The following is a 19,440-nucleotide window of genomic DNA, read 5'->3' as shown; positions in this document are numbered from 1 at the left end:
GCACATTAAGATTTATCAGAACAAAGGACTCAAGAGACATTGTGGTGCCTCTTTTTTATGTCTTGCAATGAACATTACTTTTATGATGAAGTAACAATAATATGATGCCCGTTTTTGAGGAATTCATTTGGTGTTATTGTCCAAGCACAATCATTTCTCCTGTTATCGGAGAACTGCAGAGATCAAACTTTTAAAGCAGTTTCATTTGGACTGATTCCCAAACATGAAGGACACAGATGTGTAAAAGACAGAAAACCTTTTGGAAGAGTGGAAGTTTGGAATTAAGCAACAGAATATTCATTTTTCACCAAAGTTGAAGTCTTGGATTGTAAAATGGTTTTGAGAGATTGTTACATGGTTCACATGCACTGCAAATAGTTTTACTGGTTTTGCCTTTTAGTGTCTGCACAGTGTATGTTGTATTGAGCTCTGTTTTTGCCTAATGTTTTACCCATGTGACCAATTTAATGTTAAAAGCTGTTCAGTTCTAAATGCGGACTGGTTATTTGCTCCAGGAGGGCTCAATAAAAGGGCTGAGCCCAGAATCATCTCATTTATATCAAATTCTACTATTTTACTTTACACAAGTGACCAATAAAACCTTTATACAACATTAGGCATTGTTTCTCTTTCATCATTGCTTTACTTTTTATTTTCTGTCATGTGCTGTAAACATTTATTTGTTGTATATTGTTGTTCCATCATTGTGTGTCATGTTCAACTACTTCTGTCTGGTGTTTCGTTGCTCAGCCCTAAACATGACTATTAGTTCATATATTTATTTTTAACAGTCATTAGCCTTAAAGCTGAAGTGTGTATGTTTTAATGTCAAAGGGTAAGTTCACCCAAAAATGAAAGTTCTTTCATTAGTTACTCACCCTCATGCCCTTCCAATAACACAAATGAAGAGCTTTCTGTCCCTCCATTGACAGCCTACGCAACTACCACTTTCAAGCCTCAGAAAGGTATTAAAGACATCATTGAAGTAATTCATGTGACTCCAGTGGTTTAACCTCAATTGTATGAAGCAACTTGAGTGCTTTGTTTGCATACAAAAAAAAAAAAACACTTTAATGATGTCTTTACTACCTTTCTGGGGCTTGAAAGTGGTAGTTGCGTAGGCTGTCAATGGAGGGACAATAAGCTCTCAGATTTCAATAAAAAGATCTTCATTTGTGTTCTGAAGATGAACGAAAGTCTTACGGGTTTGAAACGACATGAGGGTGATTAGTTAATGACATAATTTTTATTTTTGGGTGAACTAACCCTTTAAAATACTGCATTCTTCCCTAACTTAATAATAAATTACTTCAAGTAAGCCATTTGTTGATTTCCCTGAGAGAGACAGAGGGGAAAAAAGAGTAAACACCTTCCACACTACTGTTGACTCAAACCAGGGTGTGAGATGGGGGCGGGACTATCCGTTTTGTCCGGCCAATAAAAGATGAGTGTTCAGGAAACCCGTATGCAAACAATCATTATTTTTGACATTGCCTTTGTTTGTGCTAGTGGAACAGAAATTACACACTTCAGCTTTAATGTAACCAAAAGGCTAAGCCAGGCTTATAGTCTGTTTTATAGTAAACATGACCTTGGTGAACATTTGCAGACATTCCACTATGTAGTGTGCATGTGTGTAATTTTCTTGTTGAACAAAGGTCCGGAAGCAGCCTCACCCTGCAGGCAGATAAAACAGAAATGTTATAATCGAAATTGGAAATAATATGAATACTCTAAAAATAGTATCCAAAATACTAGTGCATCTTGTATGTGGCAGAAGAGGACACTCAACATTGTCAGGATTGAAACTCTTAGGAAATCACTCTAATTTATCCTAAGGTGGTTGGAACTTGATCTGAGGGTCTCAAGGGTGCACTCTGTCTCGAATAACAAATAGCGTGTCTGTGCTCACTTTGTCGTCTTTTTGTCTAACAACCATCAATGCCCAGAAGGCAACTTGGAGAAAGCACAAAGGCGGAAACTTGTCATTTATCTCAGGTGTTCCCCTTACTAAAGAAACCATATCATATGTTACGTAAGGCTTACCTGTGGGAGACACTAAACCCTCAATGAGTGTTGACGCAGGTGCTGGAACTCCGTGAGCTTTTACGGCCTGAGCGAGGAGTAACGGACAGAGCCTGAAGGCAGTAGGTGGTTTTCGGACGTAGCGACTCAATCACAAGCTCCTTGGAGCAACTGTCTGTTTCATGAACTTCCTATTTGGGAAAGATGATTTTTGTGAAGGTTTAGCATGCTGAATTTGAGGAGTTTGTGAGTCATTCATAATAATTATAATACTATAATAACTGGGCTGTCGGCCAGAAAATGTCTAGGTTGGAAATAGGCTAAATGAAGCACAATTTGCTCTGCACATGTTAATTTTCTTATGCAGATGTAACAAAATTGTAGCAAAAAAAAAAAACCCACTAAATTAACTAATTCCTGTCATTTGCTCTCTCGGAATATTAAATAGTTGTTTCTTCTGTTGAACACTAAATATATTTTGAGGAACCAAAAACCCCCAAAAAATACACAGACATTTCCTAAAATATTTTTTTTATGTTCCACAGAAGAAAGCAAGTCATAGAGCAAATCAGACAAAGTAACTGCCAATAGGCCTACTGTTTAAAATGTTATTCAATATATATATATTTTTATTGAACTGAAGTTGTGTATATAATCTGAACAACACCACTCTTGACTATGTTTAAATCTATAATTTCTTACCTCTTCTATGCCATTGTGCATTAAATATATTCTGAAAGTCAGTTTCTGTAGTTTTGTCACTCGTATTCTGCCCTTCTGTCCTCGCAGTGGTGTCCTCGGAGGTCGGATCTGAACTTTAATGGTCTGTCCTGTCACAGTCGGCTTTATCTGGGGTGGGCTGAAATTGGCTGTAATTCAGAGAAAGTTATTAGGTGAGGACTTCCACAGAAAAAAACATTTTGTATGCCATTGCCATCACAAAGATAGCAAATACCAATATACCAAAATCAACCATATTACATGTATAGAGGATCATTTCAGATATAGACAATGTATAAACTAGAATTAGAATTAAACCAATGTATTATACTCACTTTCCCACTGAGGGTAAAACCTGTGGCTAAGGACCCATGATGAGAAGCCCTCAGGGGAGAGGGAACGGACCCTGGCGTAGTACCATTCTCTGGGATCTGATGTCGCCTGGCTCAGGTCACACTCCAGCTTGTGGATTCCTTGACAATTACCAGAATTAGACCACTCCTTGTCTCCGTATCTAAAATCAAGAGAGGTCACCAATATGAAAAGTTCCATTGCTACAAAAATGTGAGGATTCACCATACCATTGATCTCAAGTTAAAGTTACAAACATAAGTAAAAAAAAATAATTTGACAAGAAAGTTGTGCACGCTTACATTTTATACTGAACAAAATATTTCAAGTTTTTGGCAGCTTTGTTTGGATGTTTCCAGTGCAAGACATTTCTGAAGTCCAGAGAATGGAATTGTACTTCAAGGGGAGCCAAATCATCCTGCTGAGAAGGGCTACCTTAAAGACAGCAAAAGTGAAACTTCACATGGATGGTTCATTGTTTTCATGCAGGCTGCCAATGACTTAGTTTGTACCAAGCTTGATTTGAAGCTAAAGAATTGTTTGTATAAAAAGTTTGCAGATAATATTAAAAACGCTCAATTTCAATGCAAGAGACAAGCTATTGAACTTACAGTCTGCCCAACAGAGAAGGGACATCGCTAAAACAAGGTCCAGCCATTGAGGTTCAGTCAGGGCAAACATGATGAAAGGCATTTTGGCTGTTCATCTCTGAGACCTTTAAACCTCCCAATTTCCTCTTTTCGGGCAACAAACGTCACTAAAATTTCCATGGGCAACCCTTTACCATATATGTCATAATGTGTGTCATCCTGTACAGTGTATATTATTTGTCTTTTTTTTCTTGAATCAATGATGTCTAAATGAAGAGTTCAGATGCAAAAGCCTCTAAGTGCCATCTGAAATTTTCTTCTAGAATGATCATTTTTATCAAGCTCATATATTTAAGTTCAGTAATTTCACTTAAATGGCAATGAAAATGACCTATTAATTGCCATTTAAGTGAAATTACTGAACTAAAATATACGAGCTTGATAAAAATGATCATTCTAGAAGAAAATTTCAGATGGCACTTAGAGGTTTTTGCATCTGAACTCTTCAAATTTCTTTTGTAAATTATATTCAATATTAGATATCATGATGAGAGTTGTTCATTGATCAAATATGTTTTATGACAATCCAAAATACATTCATAAGACTATTGTATTGGAATTTTTTTCATTTCAAGTCATATTAAAGTCATACAAAAAAACATAAGTTGACGAAACAAGAGTGGTTTTATCTTGTGCTCGAGACGCTCGTCTGTTCTTTAATATATACATCACAGCACTGCTGCTTTCACACCTGCTCACGCTGACAGTGCAGATCTTAACAGGAAAGGGAAATACATGTACTATAAATTTAATAAGATCAGATACCAAGGCAAGATCAGTTGATACCTACATGAATTTTGGAAACGCTGTAACCACATTTCCTCTTTCATGTACATGTTTGAAATGTATCTATCTGGTTTAAGACCTATAAGACCCTGACCTTTCACTTTGTTCCCTAGCCTTTGTTTTTTTCACTTCACTTTTATTGTTAAAAGGGCATTTGCATGTCTGATATGACGAGCAGTGTCACGTATTACCAGCTAAATACCACATTTTACCTGTTGCCATTTTGCAATGGAGGATATTTCAGTTTGACAGTGGAAAATTATATAAATTGGTATGTAATTCCATGTATGTTAATTTCAATGAAATGTAAATGTTATAGTTAATATTTCTATTAAAAGCTAATTTGTTAAGATAAAGTTGCAATTTAGTCAATTTAAAATATATTAACTTTAAATGTAAATAGTGCTGTCAAATCGATTGATCACGATTAATTGCATCTAAGATATACAGAAAATAATATACAGATATTAATATATCTAAGGAGGTGTTAGTGAGGCCAGCAGGGGGTGCTCACCCTGTGGTCTGTGTGGGTCCTAACACCCCAGTGTATTGACGGGGACACTATAGTGTCAAAGAGCACCGTCCTTCGGATGAGACGTTAAACCGAGGTCCTGACTCTCTGTGGTCATTAAAAATCCCATGGCACTTCTCGTAAAGACTAGGGGTGTAACCCCGGTGTCCTGGCCACATTCCACCCATTGGCCCTTACCAATCATGGCCTCCTAATAATCCCCTTCCATTGAATTGGCTCTATCACTCTCTCTCCTCTCCACCTATAGCTGGTGTGTGGTGAGCGCACTGGCGCCGTTGTACTGTGGCTGCCGTCGCATCATCCAAGTGGATGCTACACACTGGTGGTGGTTGAGGAGAGATTCCCTGATATGATTGTAAAGCGCTTTGGGTGTACAGTAGTACATATGAAAGCGCTATATAAATGCCTCATTCTAATATGCTTATTTGAGAATTATATATATGTGTGTGTGTGTGTGTGTGTGTGTGTGTGTGCGTGAGTGCATGCGTGCTTGTCTGTGCATGTGTACACACACACACACACACACATATATATATAGAAATAATATACAAAAACTTTTATGTTTGATCGATTTGACAGCACTAAATATAATATCAAAAAACACATTTTATATATATAATGTATATATTTATATATACAGGTGAAACTCGAAAAATTTGAATATCGTGCAAAAGTTTGTGTATTTCAGATTAAAAGGAGGAGTTATGAAGTTTATATAACTATACTGTATACATGCTGCATGATTATACTTTTCAGAGGGCCGACATTTCTGTATTTAAAATTCTTTTTTTTTTATTGATTTCATGTAATATTCTAATTTTCTGAGATTTTGAATTTGGGGTTTTCATAAGCTGTAAGCCATAATCATCAAAATTATACCTTTTGCATGATATAATTTTTTTTTTCACAGAGTTTCACCTGTATATATATATATATATATATATATATATATATATAAACAAGTTCCTAGTAAGCTTTAATATGTTAGTCACAAATCAAAATAAGTGTACTTCTTTAGTGCACAAAAAAAGATTATTAAAACATAATGATTTAACCTGTTAACCTGTCATGAAATACAGACCTCAGGTTGGTCTCTTAAAGAAGACACTCAGCAGATTATTGCAGAAGTGAAATAGGTTATAGAAGTTTAAGTTTGCTGTAAATCTAATGCACTGAACTAAACATTTTTATTTTTTTAGAAAATATATATTTTACAAAATAATTTGGAACCTAAAATTGCAAGAAAAGCATGCCAAGTTTCCCACTACCGAGAATTGACAGTTAACAAGAAATGATAACAAAGCACACCTTTTTAAAAAATGTATTGAAGGAACATTAGGGAACATTGTCATGAAAGTTTTTATTACACTTGAGTGGCATTTCATTTTATTAATATTATCTGCAGGTGCAGATGGATAAAAAAAACTTTTAAGATTTGAAATACACTATACAACTAAACATTTATTTTGTTTCAAAGGTGAAGAAATGTTGAAAGTTTATATAATTTAGATTAAAGGTTGTATCAGCGATTTCAGGCCCAAAAAAGGGCAAAACCTCACAACACCCTCCCCCTGTCGGTGATTGCACAATACCCTCCCCCTGTCGGTGATTGGTTGGAACACTATTTATTTTGGTTTTGAGTGGTTGGTGAAACCAATTGTTTTTGTGTGCAGATCTCAGAGCCTAGGCTGCCTACAGAGACACGTTTTTTTGACGGCCTGCTTATACGGCGGGCAGCTAGCGGATCGTTAGGAAAGATTAGATGAATGTGATCATTTATGTGTGGGCCTGAAATCGCTGATGCAACCTTTAAAGCATTAACTGACCATCAGAACACAAATATGCTCAAATAACATACACCTTGCTATATGATGCTATACTTTAATCGAGACTAAGGGAACATTTGCCTTCAAATGTCAGGTGTCTTTCAGCTCCTGTATAAATGCCCACCATGTGCTCATTCACTGGGAATCTAAAGGCTTCCAGATGGGAAGGGTCAAGACTCTTTTTGTTGGTCTATCAAACTACCTTTGACCCAGTTGCCATGGTTTCATTATCATTCTGTTCAGACGACCCTGCCCCACGCTGTTGTTCTCCCCATTTTCCTCCATCTGAATTACCTCCCTCTCTAGTGTACTCAAGGTGAGCACTTATAGGCTTCCCTTGACATCACAACAAAGGCTATGTCCCCTCACCATTAGTTAAAGAAATCTCAAAAGAACTGGCAAAACATGATTTGTACGCTGCTTGTGAGTCACTGCATTGTGTGAAATTGCTGCAGAAATGTGCTATCTTGTGTCTCACTCGTGTCATGTGTTCTGTTACTTCCCTAAACCATAATCCAAAAATGCAAGTTCACAAAGTTCAGTGAGCCAACACATAATTATGTGATTGATGGAAATATCGTGCATGGATCATATTGAAGCAATCTGGTTACCATTTTATTCATTCATACTTTTACTTTTATGATTTACATTTACCATATGAGCAAATAAACAAAAGAGTGAACATGCACAATGTAAGCACATCTCTTTATCTGCATGCATTTATCAACCAAGTGATTTTCAAATAAATGTATGTCATTTATTATAATAGTGCGCTATATTTGCATTAACATCCTTTGCATCTTTGCATATCATCCCTTCTTTAGTAAAATGCATGTGTTTTTTCCTATGAATAATGAATGTGCAGATAATAAAAGGCCTTCGCTGTGCTTGACATTTAGATTTTTTTGTGTGCTTGAACTTCCTTGTTCTATGCCCTTTTACACTGACTGGCACACAGAGGTGTAAAACACATATTGACAAATCATAGCTAAAAGAATGAATATATAGTGTCTCTCAAAAAATCCTGCTTGACTTTAGGGCTCGAGGACACTCCAGATATTAAACTGAGCAAATGGTTTTAGTTAAGATTTGAGTACTGATTGTCGACCGTGTTAAGTTTGTCCATCTTCAACAAAGTCTGCAATTAAAACAAATAGGTTTCGGTCAGATTGTGCTGTGATGACTAATTAAATGTACAAGGAGGAATGATGAATGACCAGGTGTGTCCAGATGCAGTTAAGAATTAAATTGATGTCAATGGCTGTAGAAGTTCAGCTCGCAGTGTAATTTGATCAGATTGTTAGCTTAGCAAAAGAGGAAAGATTTTAGTCACGATGACCTTCAACAAATCATCGTGAAATGGAAATGTAATTGAGTATTAGCACAGTCTTCGGATTCAATAGAACTTGAGTAAATGACTTAATTCTTTAAAATAATGCTTAAGTATATTAATGAAGTATCACTCAAGTATTTACACCCCTGCTGTTCAGTCTCATTTGGATCTGCTTTACTTTTACATTAAACTTACACTACCATTAAAAAGTTTTTATTTATTTATTTTTAAAGAAATGAAGACTTTTATTCAGCAAGAATGCATAAAATTGATAATAATAAAAAAAATCTAAATAAATACTGTTCTTTTACACTTTCAGTCTATCAAAGAATCCTGAAAATAAATCCTTTAAACATTGATAATAATAAGAAATGTTTATTGAGCAGCAAATCAGCATATTAGAATGATTTCTGAAGGATCATATGACCCTGAAGACTGGAGTAATGATGCTGAAAATTCAGATTTGTCATCACAGGAATAAATTACAGTTTATAATGTGTTTAAATAGAAAGCAGTTATTTTAAATTGTAATATTTTACAGTATTTATGTTTTTATTGTATTATTGATCAAATAAATGCAGCCTTGGTGAGCATAGCAGACTTTAATTTTAATTTTATTTTTTAAATCTTACAAACTCCAACTTTTGAACGTTAGTGTATGTGTCAAATACTTAAGTTTCTCACCAGGTCCGTGAAAGCTCTGAACAGCCTGCTGAATATCCATGTAATCATTGTTGTCAATAACATATTCCAACAATGTCAGTATCTCTTTTAGTTCCTATGCATTAACATAATGCCACATTTGTAATAATATTTATTTTTCAAGAGGAGACTGTTTAAAGACAATAAACACTACTACTCTATAGCCAATGGAGGGCAGTCTAGGCCAAAAGTAACATCCCACTGAGTAAGTGTTTCTGCATGCTATCAAGCAACTTGGGCAGATGCTGGTATTTTAAGTACAAATTATGAACATACAGATCCATTTGTTTTTGGATCTTCTTCAGTGATATTAAAAGGACGTCTAAACAAATCATTTCTGGACATAAAACTGCTGAGGGATCAAATAATGCGATTTAGAGCAGGGCCTGCTGGAAGAAAGCATTGAGCCGTTCTGCCTGAGAGGTGAGAGCACAATGAGTTCTCTCACAAGAACCATTGATAAGAATGATACAGTCAGCTGGTTTGGTCACATAAGTCACATGTTTACAGAATGGCATGTGTGGGTGGGATAAGGAAGTACAGTAAGTATCTCTTTGATCAGAATGAACAATCTGTTACTAGTGTATTTTTTTGTGTGTGGAACCTGAAGCAACAAGGTTATATGTCATATAGGTATGCCTATATTTTTGTTCAGTGCAGTTATGGAGTTTTGTTCAGTGCAATTATGGAGTTTTGTTCAGTGTAATTATGGAGTTTTGTTCAGTGCAATCATGGAGTTTTGTTCAGTGTAATTTTGGAGTGCATTTATGGAATATGCCCAAACTTTCTTATTTGATTACAATGATAGCAGATACACTATGCATCATGAAAAGTTGAGCAAAAACATGAAGATGAAAAGAGCTAGAAAGAACTTGAAGTGAGAAAAAAAAAATGAAAAATGGACAATTGTGTGCTCTATAATAACAAATTAAAATAATTCAAATGGAATCACAAATTATTGAAAGCAGCTTTACTCAAGTTAAAAAAACAAACATTAATGCAGTTCAAATAAACCCTTTTCATATAGTCTAGCTAAGTTAGTGGCAAAGTATTCCTTAGTGACATTAGCTAAGAAAAGTAAAAGGGTATTTTAAACCGTACCCTTTTAAGTAAAGGATAAATAAGTTTGTGCATAAAACAGGCAACACTTAATTGTTGGTCAAAGTGTAGTTGTTGCTCACAACAAGACGATAACAGTTAAATTACAGTCACATATAAACTATTACGAATTTAGAATAGATCTCAATCATGCACGTCTTACTTAACGGGTTCACAAAAGTAACAGTTAGTTGAGTAGAAACTTTTCAATGAATCAATTGAGTTTGTCACCAAAAAAAGAGAATCGAAAGTGAGCATTTGGTTTGAACCGAACATTTAACTGGTGGTGCAAAAGTTACTGACAAATAAAACGTCCCTAATGTGTTTACGACTTTACAGTTTTATGCCATAAATATGGCTTTATTGGAACGTCAGTGACCACGTGAAAAAAGTAATACGTCACGATGTAAAAGGATGGTTGATCCAGTAGTAGCTTGAGGCGGAAAAAATGTAGCTTTGAATAATATAAAATATTCTTTGAATCGAGCTGTTCGAAAGAACCGATTCGCGGAAATGATTCAGACTTTCCATCACCAACAGAAAGCACAGGACAAAACAGCACCCGGAAACAGCCCTTCGCAGAACATGATTGGTGAACTTTGAGAGTGACGTCATATAGGCGCGCTTTGTTTGGAACGTCAGCGCTTTGGCGGGATTCACGCTCAGGAAGAGACAAGCAGCGATTGTTTTTGAAGTGTGAGTTTCGTTGTCAGTTAACTTACGTGTAGTAAATATGTGTTTTTCGTAAAGACACATGAAAATGTTGGCATGCACGTATTTTAACGTTAAATACGCACGAGGACTTAGACTGCTGACAGACAACAGATTGTATTGCCTGCTAACTATGAACTATGTTAACGTTAGCTGGTTAACTTAGCATGAATCAAGTTATAATTCATTATTTAAGTAAATTATTGTTGCAATTTATGGCATGCGAGCTGTACTGTAATGTGGGTCTGTTTCTGTGTGTGTATTAATCGTCAACCTCTTTTCTCATTGAATTGCTATAGGTCTATTAATATTTTCATATTGATCAGATCATAATGTTTTTAAAAGACATTTTCCAGTTTTGTAAACTTATTGTTAACACTCTGTGTCTAGAATTGCAATGCAGTTTCTAGGCAGAAGAAAGAAGATCGGCAGCTCTCAGAATGATCTGTATGATCACTGTCTTCAGTTCTATGGACAGCCTCCGCTGGACAACATCTCTCTCGCTGAGTTTGAAACCTTAGCAGTGGAGAGGTTGAAATGTGAGTCATCTGCATGTGACAGGTGTTTTTAAATGAGAATTATTTTAATATTCTACTAATATATTTATATGATTAATTAAGTGCTCAAGACTGTGGAAAATCTTGGTGTGAGCTATGTGAAAAATACAGATCAATACATGAAGAAATTGGAAGCTGAATTATCAAGTCTGAACTTCCCACTCAGGACGGAATTGGTGAGGACACATTCTTCATATACACTTGTATTTATTTATTTATTTATTTACCTACGGGGATACAGTGATGCTGAGATTTTGTGGTGCTATTTTTAATGTTTATTGCATACATTTTATTTCGCAACACCACACCGGACATTCAGCACTTGTGTGTGCCAGCAGAATTAATCGTTAATCATTTTGTTAAAAATAGTTTTCTTCTTTACAGGCATTACTTCTTTGATGTTAGCTTTTAACGAGTCTATAATGAAACTATCCCACACCCAATACAATGTTTCACCTCCTCAAATTAAAAAGAGGGAGTATATTTTAATTTCATTATGCTTTGGTCATTGGTCATAGAAAAATTATGAATTTTATGATGACTTTGTCTTTTTATCGCAAACTCTTTTTAAATGAGTGCACTCCATGTATTTTATATCTTTTTTTCCCCCCTCAACAATCTCCTAATAACCCAGGGTGACCTAAAGGTTCAAGGAGGAACATCTGAATATGAGAAACGAAGAAAAGACCATATCTCCCATTTCATTCTACGCTTGGCTTATTGCCAGACGTAAGTATTCTTAATTTAGGAGGTACTGATACAGACAAACAAAAATTGTCTAACTCTAATCTGTCTTTGTTAGTGTGTTAAAATTAATGCTATGAATATGTATATATGAAACATTAATAATCTTAAGGCAAGCTCACACTACAGGGCTGTAAGACTACGATGTGGTGCTCACACTACACAACAAGGTTTCTGGTCATCTGTCATCTTCGTGTCACAGCAGATCTCATATTTAACAAGCCAAGCCGACCGCAAGAGGCACCGATTTGGCCAAGTATAGGTCTCTGCAGGACATTAATGGGAGTTACCAGATCGGTGCGCAAAGCCAAAACAGCGGGCCATTTTCAACCTCGTTACCTGATTTCCTCGCATCACGGTTACAGTTGTTTAGGGATGGGGTCAGGTAAAGGGCATAATTTTCATTGCATGATGTAGAAACGCCCACAAATTTAGAAAAGGCCACTTTTGTTCTGTAGAGACCTCATACTCAATTAGGCCGCGATCCAAGGGTTTTGTCGCAGGCCATAGAAATCTGTCTGCAACAGCAAAATCAGTCCAAAAGTTGTGTAGTGTGAGTTTGCCTTTAGTTAAAGCCAAACATAATAGCTTCAGCTACGCTGGGGTTTGCTCCCAAGCCCTATTCATTTCAAATGTATATATTGAAGATCATGTATAGACACATTTTTAAATTAACATTGGCAGTGTTAATTAAGGTGTAAATTAAGCCTTAGACTTTTATTTCATTCTAGGGAGGACCTCAGGCGATGGTTTATCCAACAGGAAATGGATCTTTTCCGTTACCGGTTCAATTACCTTTCTTCAAAGCACAAGACTGACTTTTTGCATAAAAATAATTTGAAGTACGAGACGGTAAGGCTATTTTACATATTAATCTCACTGTTGAAACCTCACAGAAAAGAAAAAAATCTGTTCATTTAAAGGGTTAGTTCACCCAAAAAACAAAAACAAACGTCAATTGCAATTAAAAGCCTAAATCTGTTCATCATATAAAGCGATCGTGTCTCTTCAGACAATTTGAACTAAACCGCTCAATTCATATGGATTAGTTTTTATGATCGCTCTATGAACTTTTTGAGGACTGTCAGTCGGGACAGACATTTTTCAGATTTCATTAAAATATCTTCATTTGTGTTTTGAAAATGAACGAAAGTCTTATGGGTTTGGAATGACATGAGAGTGAGTAAGTGATTCATATTTGGGTGAACTAATCCTTTAATTTAGATTACAAAAACTATAAACCTGAAAAGTAATTGCAATAACTAACTTGATCTATTCTTAATCTATTTTTTTTTTTTACCATTGTTCGAAGTGTGTATTTTTACAGACGCAATATATAGTTATTTCTCTCATCTGTACTGTATGTGGTGTTTTCTGTCCTAATCAGATTCAGAACTCTTGTGATTCCCAACATACTCTACTGACAGATCACTTCCATCTGTCTTGTAACTGAAACATGGGAATTGTTTAGTACATGCCCCTGCTAAAACCTTGATTTAACTTTCTAATTTGAAAGATCCCATCATGATCATTGATGTTTTAGACATGTACCCAGTGGAAGTTAAATGTGCTTTCACACACAGTCCTGTAGGGGGCAGTTGTTCTACACTTAAAACATCGCTCATCTTTCAGTTCCACTCTCTTAACAATCCTAATATGATTTCAGAGCGGTGCCTAAATGCTAATGCTATTATGTCACTAAATAAATGCTAAATTATATGTTTTGTCATAACCTTTTTACATGATAATTCAATAATCTTTAAAGTTGCTTTCTGAATTGTGGTGATAAATGCTTTTTTTCTTTGCCGAATGTTGTCCTTGCTTTATCTCTTTTAGTTTCTTGAAACTAAATGTCTGTCAGCTGTGCTATTTTTATTTATTTTTTTCCCCTTTCACTTAACAGGTTAGTGCAGAGGAAAAGAAAAGCTTAAAAGACAAGCTCATCAACTCCAGTTATGGATTAAGTGGAATCACAGTGGAAGAATATGATTTCTACAAAGTAAGATAATAATAACTTTCTAATTATAAAAGTGGTACAGAGTTCTGAAAAGCCATTTCATGCCGAGTCTCTGAAACTTTGTAAAAGACGACATGCTGAAAGACCCACTTCAAATCATCAAAGTAATGCATGTTCTATGGGTTACAAGTGTTTAAACTAAAATGAGATTTTATTAACATTATTCATTGACCTGCCTGTGAATCTTTTGAAGTAAGCATAAGCTGTAACACTTCAATATTATGGATGTGCAATAGATTAAAAATATCTGTTATTAACAAAGTATTTAACTTATTATTTTTCTGTGTCAAAGGTCCCATTTCAGGATGCCCTGGATTTAGTGCGCACAAGGAAAGTCTACTTGCTGGCTGGCAATGCCTATATTCCCCACAACGAAATTGTCACGATTGTTCTGAATGACTTCCGCACAAGACTGTCCAAAGCCCTTGCGGTAAGTAACTTGGTTATTTTGAGTGCAATGTTATCGATGCTTCGCAAATGGTGCAATGACACACTGAGGAATTAAATAATGTGTATATAGTCACAAAATTGAGACCTGTCCCACAACAATCAGTGATCACTAGAGATTAATTTGTACGTGGCAGTTTATCTAAGCTGACCGAGATGGATGTTGTAAACAGGGCCTATGCTATGTTACTTTAACCCTTCATCCACTCCACGCATCCTGTAACGACTATTTCTCTCGCGGGTCAATTTTTCTTTTCTTTTTTAGTCCAGAAAGCTTATATCATTCCATTTTTATAATATTTTTTCTATTTAATTTATGTACCTTTTGAATTTTTAGATTTATCAATAAATAATATAATTTAAGGACATTCTTCACCTTCAACTTAAATTCAAAATAACTTGCAATACATGCAATAACCAGCTCAAATCAACTCAAAATATCTCACATTGGGTCAATTTGGGTGTCTCTGCTGACCTCTTGTGGAAAAAAATTATATAAAATTTTTCATAACTCTTACCAATAATGGCCTTATAGCTCTATATGAAGAACAAATGAGCTGTTCCGCTGGGTCCTAAAGTCAGTTCTTGAGGTTATCTCTTCTTCAGTATGCATTCAAATACAGACCCTTTCCAAAAAATTAGAATATCATGGAAAAGTTTATTTATTTCCATAATTCCATTCAAAACGTTAAACTTCCATAGATTATAGATTCAGGGCCCACAACTTAAACGATTTCAAGTATTTAGTTGTTTATTTGTACATAATTTGGGCTTCCAGCTCATAAAACCCACGAAAACAGGATTTCCAAAAATTTGAATATTACATGAAATCACACAGTAATTACACAGTGATACCATGGTCATTGAACCAGGTTTTGGTTATTTTGGCAGTGTGGGCAGGTGCAAATCCTGCTGGAAAATGAAGGAAGCACGAAGTACTCTGAAAATGTCCTGGTAGACGGCTGCGTTGACTCTGGATTTAATAAAGCACAGTGGACCAAAGTCCTCTTTTCTGATGAGAGCAAATTTTGCATCTCATTTGGAAACCAAGGTCCCAGAGTCTGGAGGAAGAATGGAGAGGCACACAATCCAAGATGCTTGAAGTCCAGTGTGAAGTTTCCACAGTCTGTGTTGGTCATCGGCTGGTGTTGGTCCACTGTGCTGTCCACTCAACGCGGCCGTCTACCAGGACATTTTCAGAGCACTTCATGCTTCCTTCAGCAGACAAGCTTTATGGAGATGCTGACTTCATTTTCCAGCAGGATTTGCACCTGCCCACACTGCCAAAATAACCCAAACCTGGTTCAATGACCATGGTATCACTGTGTAATTACTGTGTGATTTCATGTAATATTCAAATTTTTTGAAATCCTGTTTTCGTGGGTTTTATGAGCTGGAAGCCCAAATTATGTACAAATAAACAACTAAATACTTGAAATCGTTTAAGTTGTGGGCCCTGAATCTATAATCTATGGAAGTCGTTTTGAATGGAATTATGGAAATAAATAAACTTTTCCATGATATTCAAATTTTTTGGAAAGGGTCTGTACACATGTAGATATTATAAAATCTTTTTTTGGGGAAAGTTTTAGCATTTTTAGTTTTAATTGAGCTTTTTTTTTATTATTATTATTATTATTATTTATTTATTTTGCATTCATGGTTCAAGTGCAACAAAAGTCCTAAGGTCTTGGACCACTCTGATTTAAAAAAATAATAATTTAAATGAGTTTTGGGTCAAAATGACCCAAAGGAAGGCATTATCGTGTGGGATGTTACTTTATACCAGATTGGGAGTATTTTGAGATTCACTCAGAATTCATTGATATATACAACCCCACATTTAGTGTTCCTTTACTGAAATCCAAAGGTTTCCTATTTTTGAAGGGTTCATGGGGAGTTATTGTAAGCTACAGAAATAAAGCTTGTAGCTCACAGTTAGAGTTGATGGGGGAGCTGCATTAAGGTGGTCTTGGATGACTAGAAAGGTAACGCGATGGAGAGGTTATAGCAGTCATGAGATTGCCTTTTTTTAAAGGTGTAGAGGAGTGGGCGTCAGAGATGATGTTTTGGAGAGGCTTAGCATAAAGTGCTTGATGGCACACACTGAGAAGTCATGGGTCATTTCCACCCTCAGACGGAGATTAAAAGGCAGCTAGGAGACGGAGGAGGTCACGGGGAGGGTTGTTGGTCAGGAAATCAAAAGCAGCTTTTCTGTTAGCTCCTGCCAAGATTGCTGTACCCACCGTGGAGGCGACTCGATTTCATTTTTTTCCTTAACCCTGCCAAATGGCAGCAAAATATGCTTCCCTGCGATATGCTATTATCCTTTGAAAAACAAGGCTTGTGTTTATATTCCTGCCATTGAGTTTCTCCCCTTGCATCATATATAACACATGTAAATGTAATGTGTGTCAGGAGATTCCCAGTAGACCGCACATTGAGGTCTTTTCGTGCTTGATGTGGAACGTGAGGGTTGCTGCTTACTTGTTGTCTTTTGTTCAGCAGCACAAGCACAAACATGAAAAAATACACAGGATCATACAGGCTTAATCTTTTGAAAAGGAAAATAGTTAAGCACTGCACTGAATATGCTACATTTGTATGTATGGAGTCAGTAAGATATTTTATTTAGCAAGAACGCATTAAATTAATCAAATGTGACAGCGACATCAAAAGACCAAATTCAGTATAAGGCACTTTAAGTGTTTTTCACGTCGAATGTTTTCGAATGTCCTGCTGTGTTTGTGATTTTAATTCTGCACCAGGTGCTGTATATGGATCACAAGTTCAAAAATGTGCATATCGTTCACACACTTTTGTTGTTCTTTTGAGATGTGCTGCAGTTCTCTGGATGCTTTGCCCTCTAGGTCTCCGCGCGGGCCAATCATGTGACTGAAAACTATGAATTTGAGTGGTTTCTGAAGGAACATGTGACACTTAAGTCTGGAGTTATGGCTGCTGAAAATTCAGCTTTGCCGTCACAGGATTTTAAAATAGAAAACAGTTATTTTAAGTTGTACAATATTACTACTTTACTGTATTTTTGATCAAATAAATGTAAGCCTTGTTGAGCATAAGAGAGAGAAAAATATTTCAGTTTGTTTACTTTGGGAGGGTAAAGCAGTTTAAAGCTCTACAGTGCTCGGTTTTTCCATAAAGGTTTTGATGAGCATGAGTTTACCCATTATCTCATTGAGGTTATGTATAAAATAACACTCTAAATATGAAGCGCAGCTTAAATATTTCATCCGTTGTGCAGAACAGTGTGATGGCTGTTAAGGTAATATCCGCCTGTTTGTCATCTTCACTCCATTAATATCTGAGATTCGAATGAGAGTCTCTGTGATGGTAAACAATGCAGCAGCATATTTAATTGCTGCTATAACTGGAGAAATTAAAATGTGCACAGGATATTGGGAACAATAATAAATCGGGCAGCTTTGTGAACTTGAATTACTTAACAACATTAGTCTGCCCAGCTTGGGTTTAATTGGGCATTTTAATTGAAACCGGGGAGCGGTTGTGTTCGGTTGATCACTGGTAAGTGGAGAAGAGACAGGCTTTGTGCATTTAGTTCTGGCATGTAGTTTGCATAAATTGTTCTTGCACTTCTGGGATTAAACACACTGTGTTAGTTGAAAAACCGTACTGTTTCTGAGTTTTGTATCACACCTGAATGTTGGATATTATGATTGTCATAGATGGATGATGCAAAATTAAGAGGCTTTTCTCAGCATGGTAAATTATCTTTCAGCTTGGCAGATTTTTTATTTTTTTTTGTCATCTACATGCCATCTCGTCAAGGCTGGCCATCAGAGTGAGTCTGCCAGACAGTTGGACAGCTGGTGGGATGGGTTTTATTTCGGCAGAATGTTCTCCGAGAAAAATCATTTGAATTATTATTCGGTAAGCTCTTGTCCGACCGAAGCAGTGAACAGACACGGCAAGTAAACAATCTCTCTCCTGCCAGTACATTGAAGCTCTATAAGCTTGCGCATTAATCCATCCTGGCTAATGAAAACATATGCTGCCTGCACATTTTCTTTTTGATGGCGTTTGGGATGGCCACGCTGGAAGAAAATGAAATGTGTCAATCTTCATATTCTTGCTGACTCCATAAATCGGGCCTGGAACGAGTCTTTTATGATACTCGAAATCATTTCCAGAGAGACTCTCTGAAATCAATTGCTTGGTTGAAAGTCCTTTACCAGGCATCAACTAGCTCTGAAGGACCATTTAAGTAGAGCTGCCATTGACCAGCAATTGTTACAGGTGAATATTTGCAAAAGTGAGAGAATGCATTAATTTCCTCTTCTTTTTTTTCTTCTTTACTTTTTTGTGAGCTAAAAGATGACTGGACTTGATCAGGTTTTTCTAACTTTGGCTCTAAACCATTTTTATACTTTTTTTCTATACTTATACTTTTTTTATGATGTGTTTTATGTTGTTTTGCACATATTGGCAAGATAATGTTATTATACAGTGGATATTATAGATGTTTATAAAAAAAAAAAAAACTTATGATAATCTTGGAAACATCAGTAAAATTGTTTAAAACTATAAGCCATAAATGTATGTAGTTAAATTTTAAGAGGGTACTCTGCACGTGATGTCACCATCGGCCGGAGTGACTGCGGTTATGCCCACTGAGTGGCAGCATTAATTTTCAACGTGAATGCTGTGAAAAACACACAAAACGCATCTAAAAGGGGAAAGAGCGTTGAGATTGACTGTACAAATAGATTTGACTCAAAATCTGAGGTATATTTTTACAGACTGCCGAAAGCTACAGAAAAGAGAAGCAAATGGATCGCTGCAAATCACAGAAACAACTGGCAGCAGTTTTGGGGTAAAATCATACCCTATATATTGTATTGTATTATATATTGTATTGACAACTCATCAATTAAATATTTACCATCTTATATTCTGCATAAT

The 19,440-nt window shown here is 35.9% G+C and overlaps 2 protein-coding genes across 4 annotated transcripts in view; one reads left to right on the top strand and one right to left on the bottom strand.

The window, feature by feature from the left end:
• Window positions 1-632: 632 nt before the first annotated feature.
• On the bottom strand, window positions 633-8,959 carry il22ra2 (interleukin 22 receptor, alpha 2; the record flags this gene model as incomplete). Of its 2 annotated transcripts, none has more annotated exons than XM_084390616.1 (6): window positions 633-1,677; window positions 2,047-2,216; window positions 2,728-2,894; window positions 3,081-3,259; window positions 3,399-3,531; window positions 8,908-8,959. In XM_084390616.1, 5 exons carry the CDS (start codon window positions 8,945-8,947, stop codon window positions 2,067-2,069), a joined length of 669 nt encoding a protein of 222 aa, XP_084246742.1. In that variant the 3' UTR covers window positions 633-1,677; window positions 2,047-2,066. The 2 variants fall into 2 exon arrangements, with proteins under 2 accessions (XP_084246742.1, XP_084246741.1); XM_084390615.1 differs by lacking the exon at window positions 8,908-8,959 and adding an exon at window positions 3,708-3,789.
• Window positions 8,960-10,594: 1,635 nt separating this feature from the next.
• prim2 (DNA primase subunit 2) overlaps window positions 10,595-19,440 on the top strand; it is a 67,141-nt gene continuing 58,295 nt past the window's right edge. Inside the window, exons 1-7 of one of the 2 annotated variants that reach the window (XM_084390603.1) lie at window positions 10,595-10,719; window positions 11,125-11,273; window positions 11,355-11,467; window positions 11,926-12,020; window positions 12,767-12,887; window positions 13,939-14,034; window positions 14,345-14,482. In XM_084390603.1, coding sequence (XP_084246729.1) covers window positions 11,132-11,273; window positions 11,355-11,467; window positions 11,926-12,020; window positions 12,767-12,887; window positions 13,939-14,034; window positions 14,345-14,482 — 705 coding nt within the window. In that variant the 5' untranslated portion in view covers window positions 10,595-10,719; window positions 11,125-11,131. Of the gene's footprint in view, window positions 10,736-11,124; window positions 11,274-11,354; window positions 11,468-11,925; window positions 12,021-12,766; window positions 12,888-13,938; window positions 14,035-14,344; window positions 14,483-19,440 lie in introns of both variants that reach the window. The other variant, XM_084390604.1, reaches the window with a different exon arrangement.

This window comes from Rutilus rutilus (genome assembly GCF_951802725.1).
Source record: "Rutilus rutilus genome assembly, chromosome: 20".
In the NCBI taxonomy this organism is placed as follows: domain Eukaryota; kingdom Metazoa; phylum Chordata; class Actinopteri; order Cypriniformes; family Leuciscidae; genus Rutilus; species Rutilus rutilus.
Note: the sequence above shows the minus strand (reverse complement) of the source record. Positions and strands in the feature narration are given on the sequence as shown.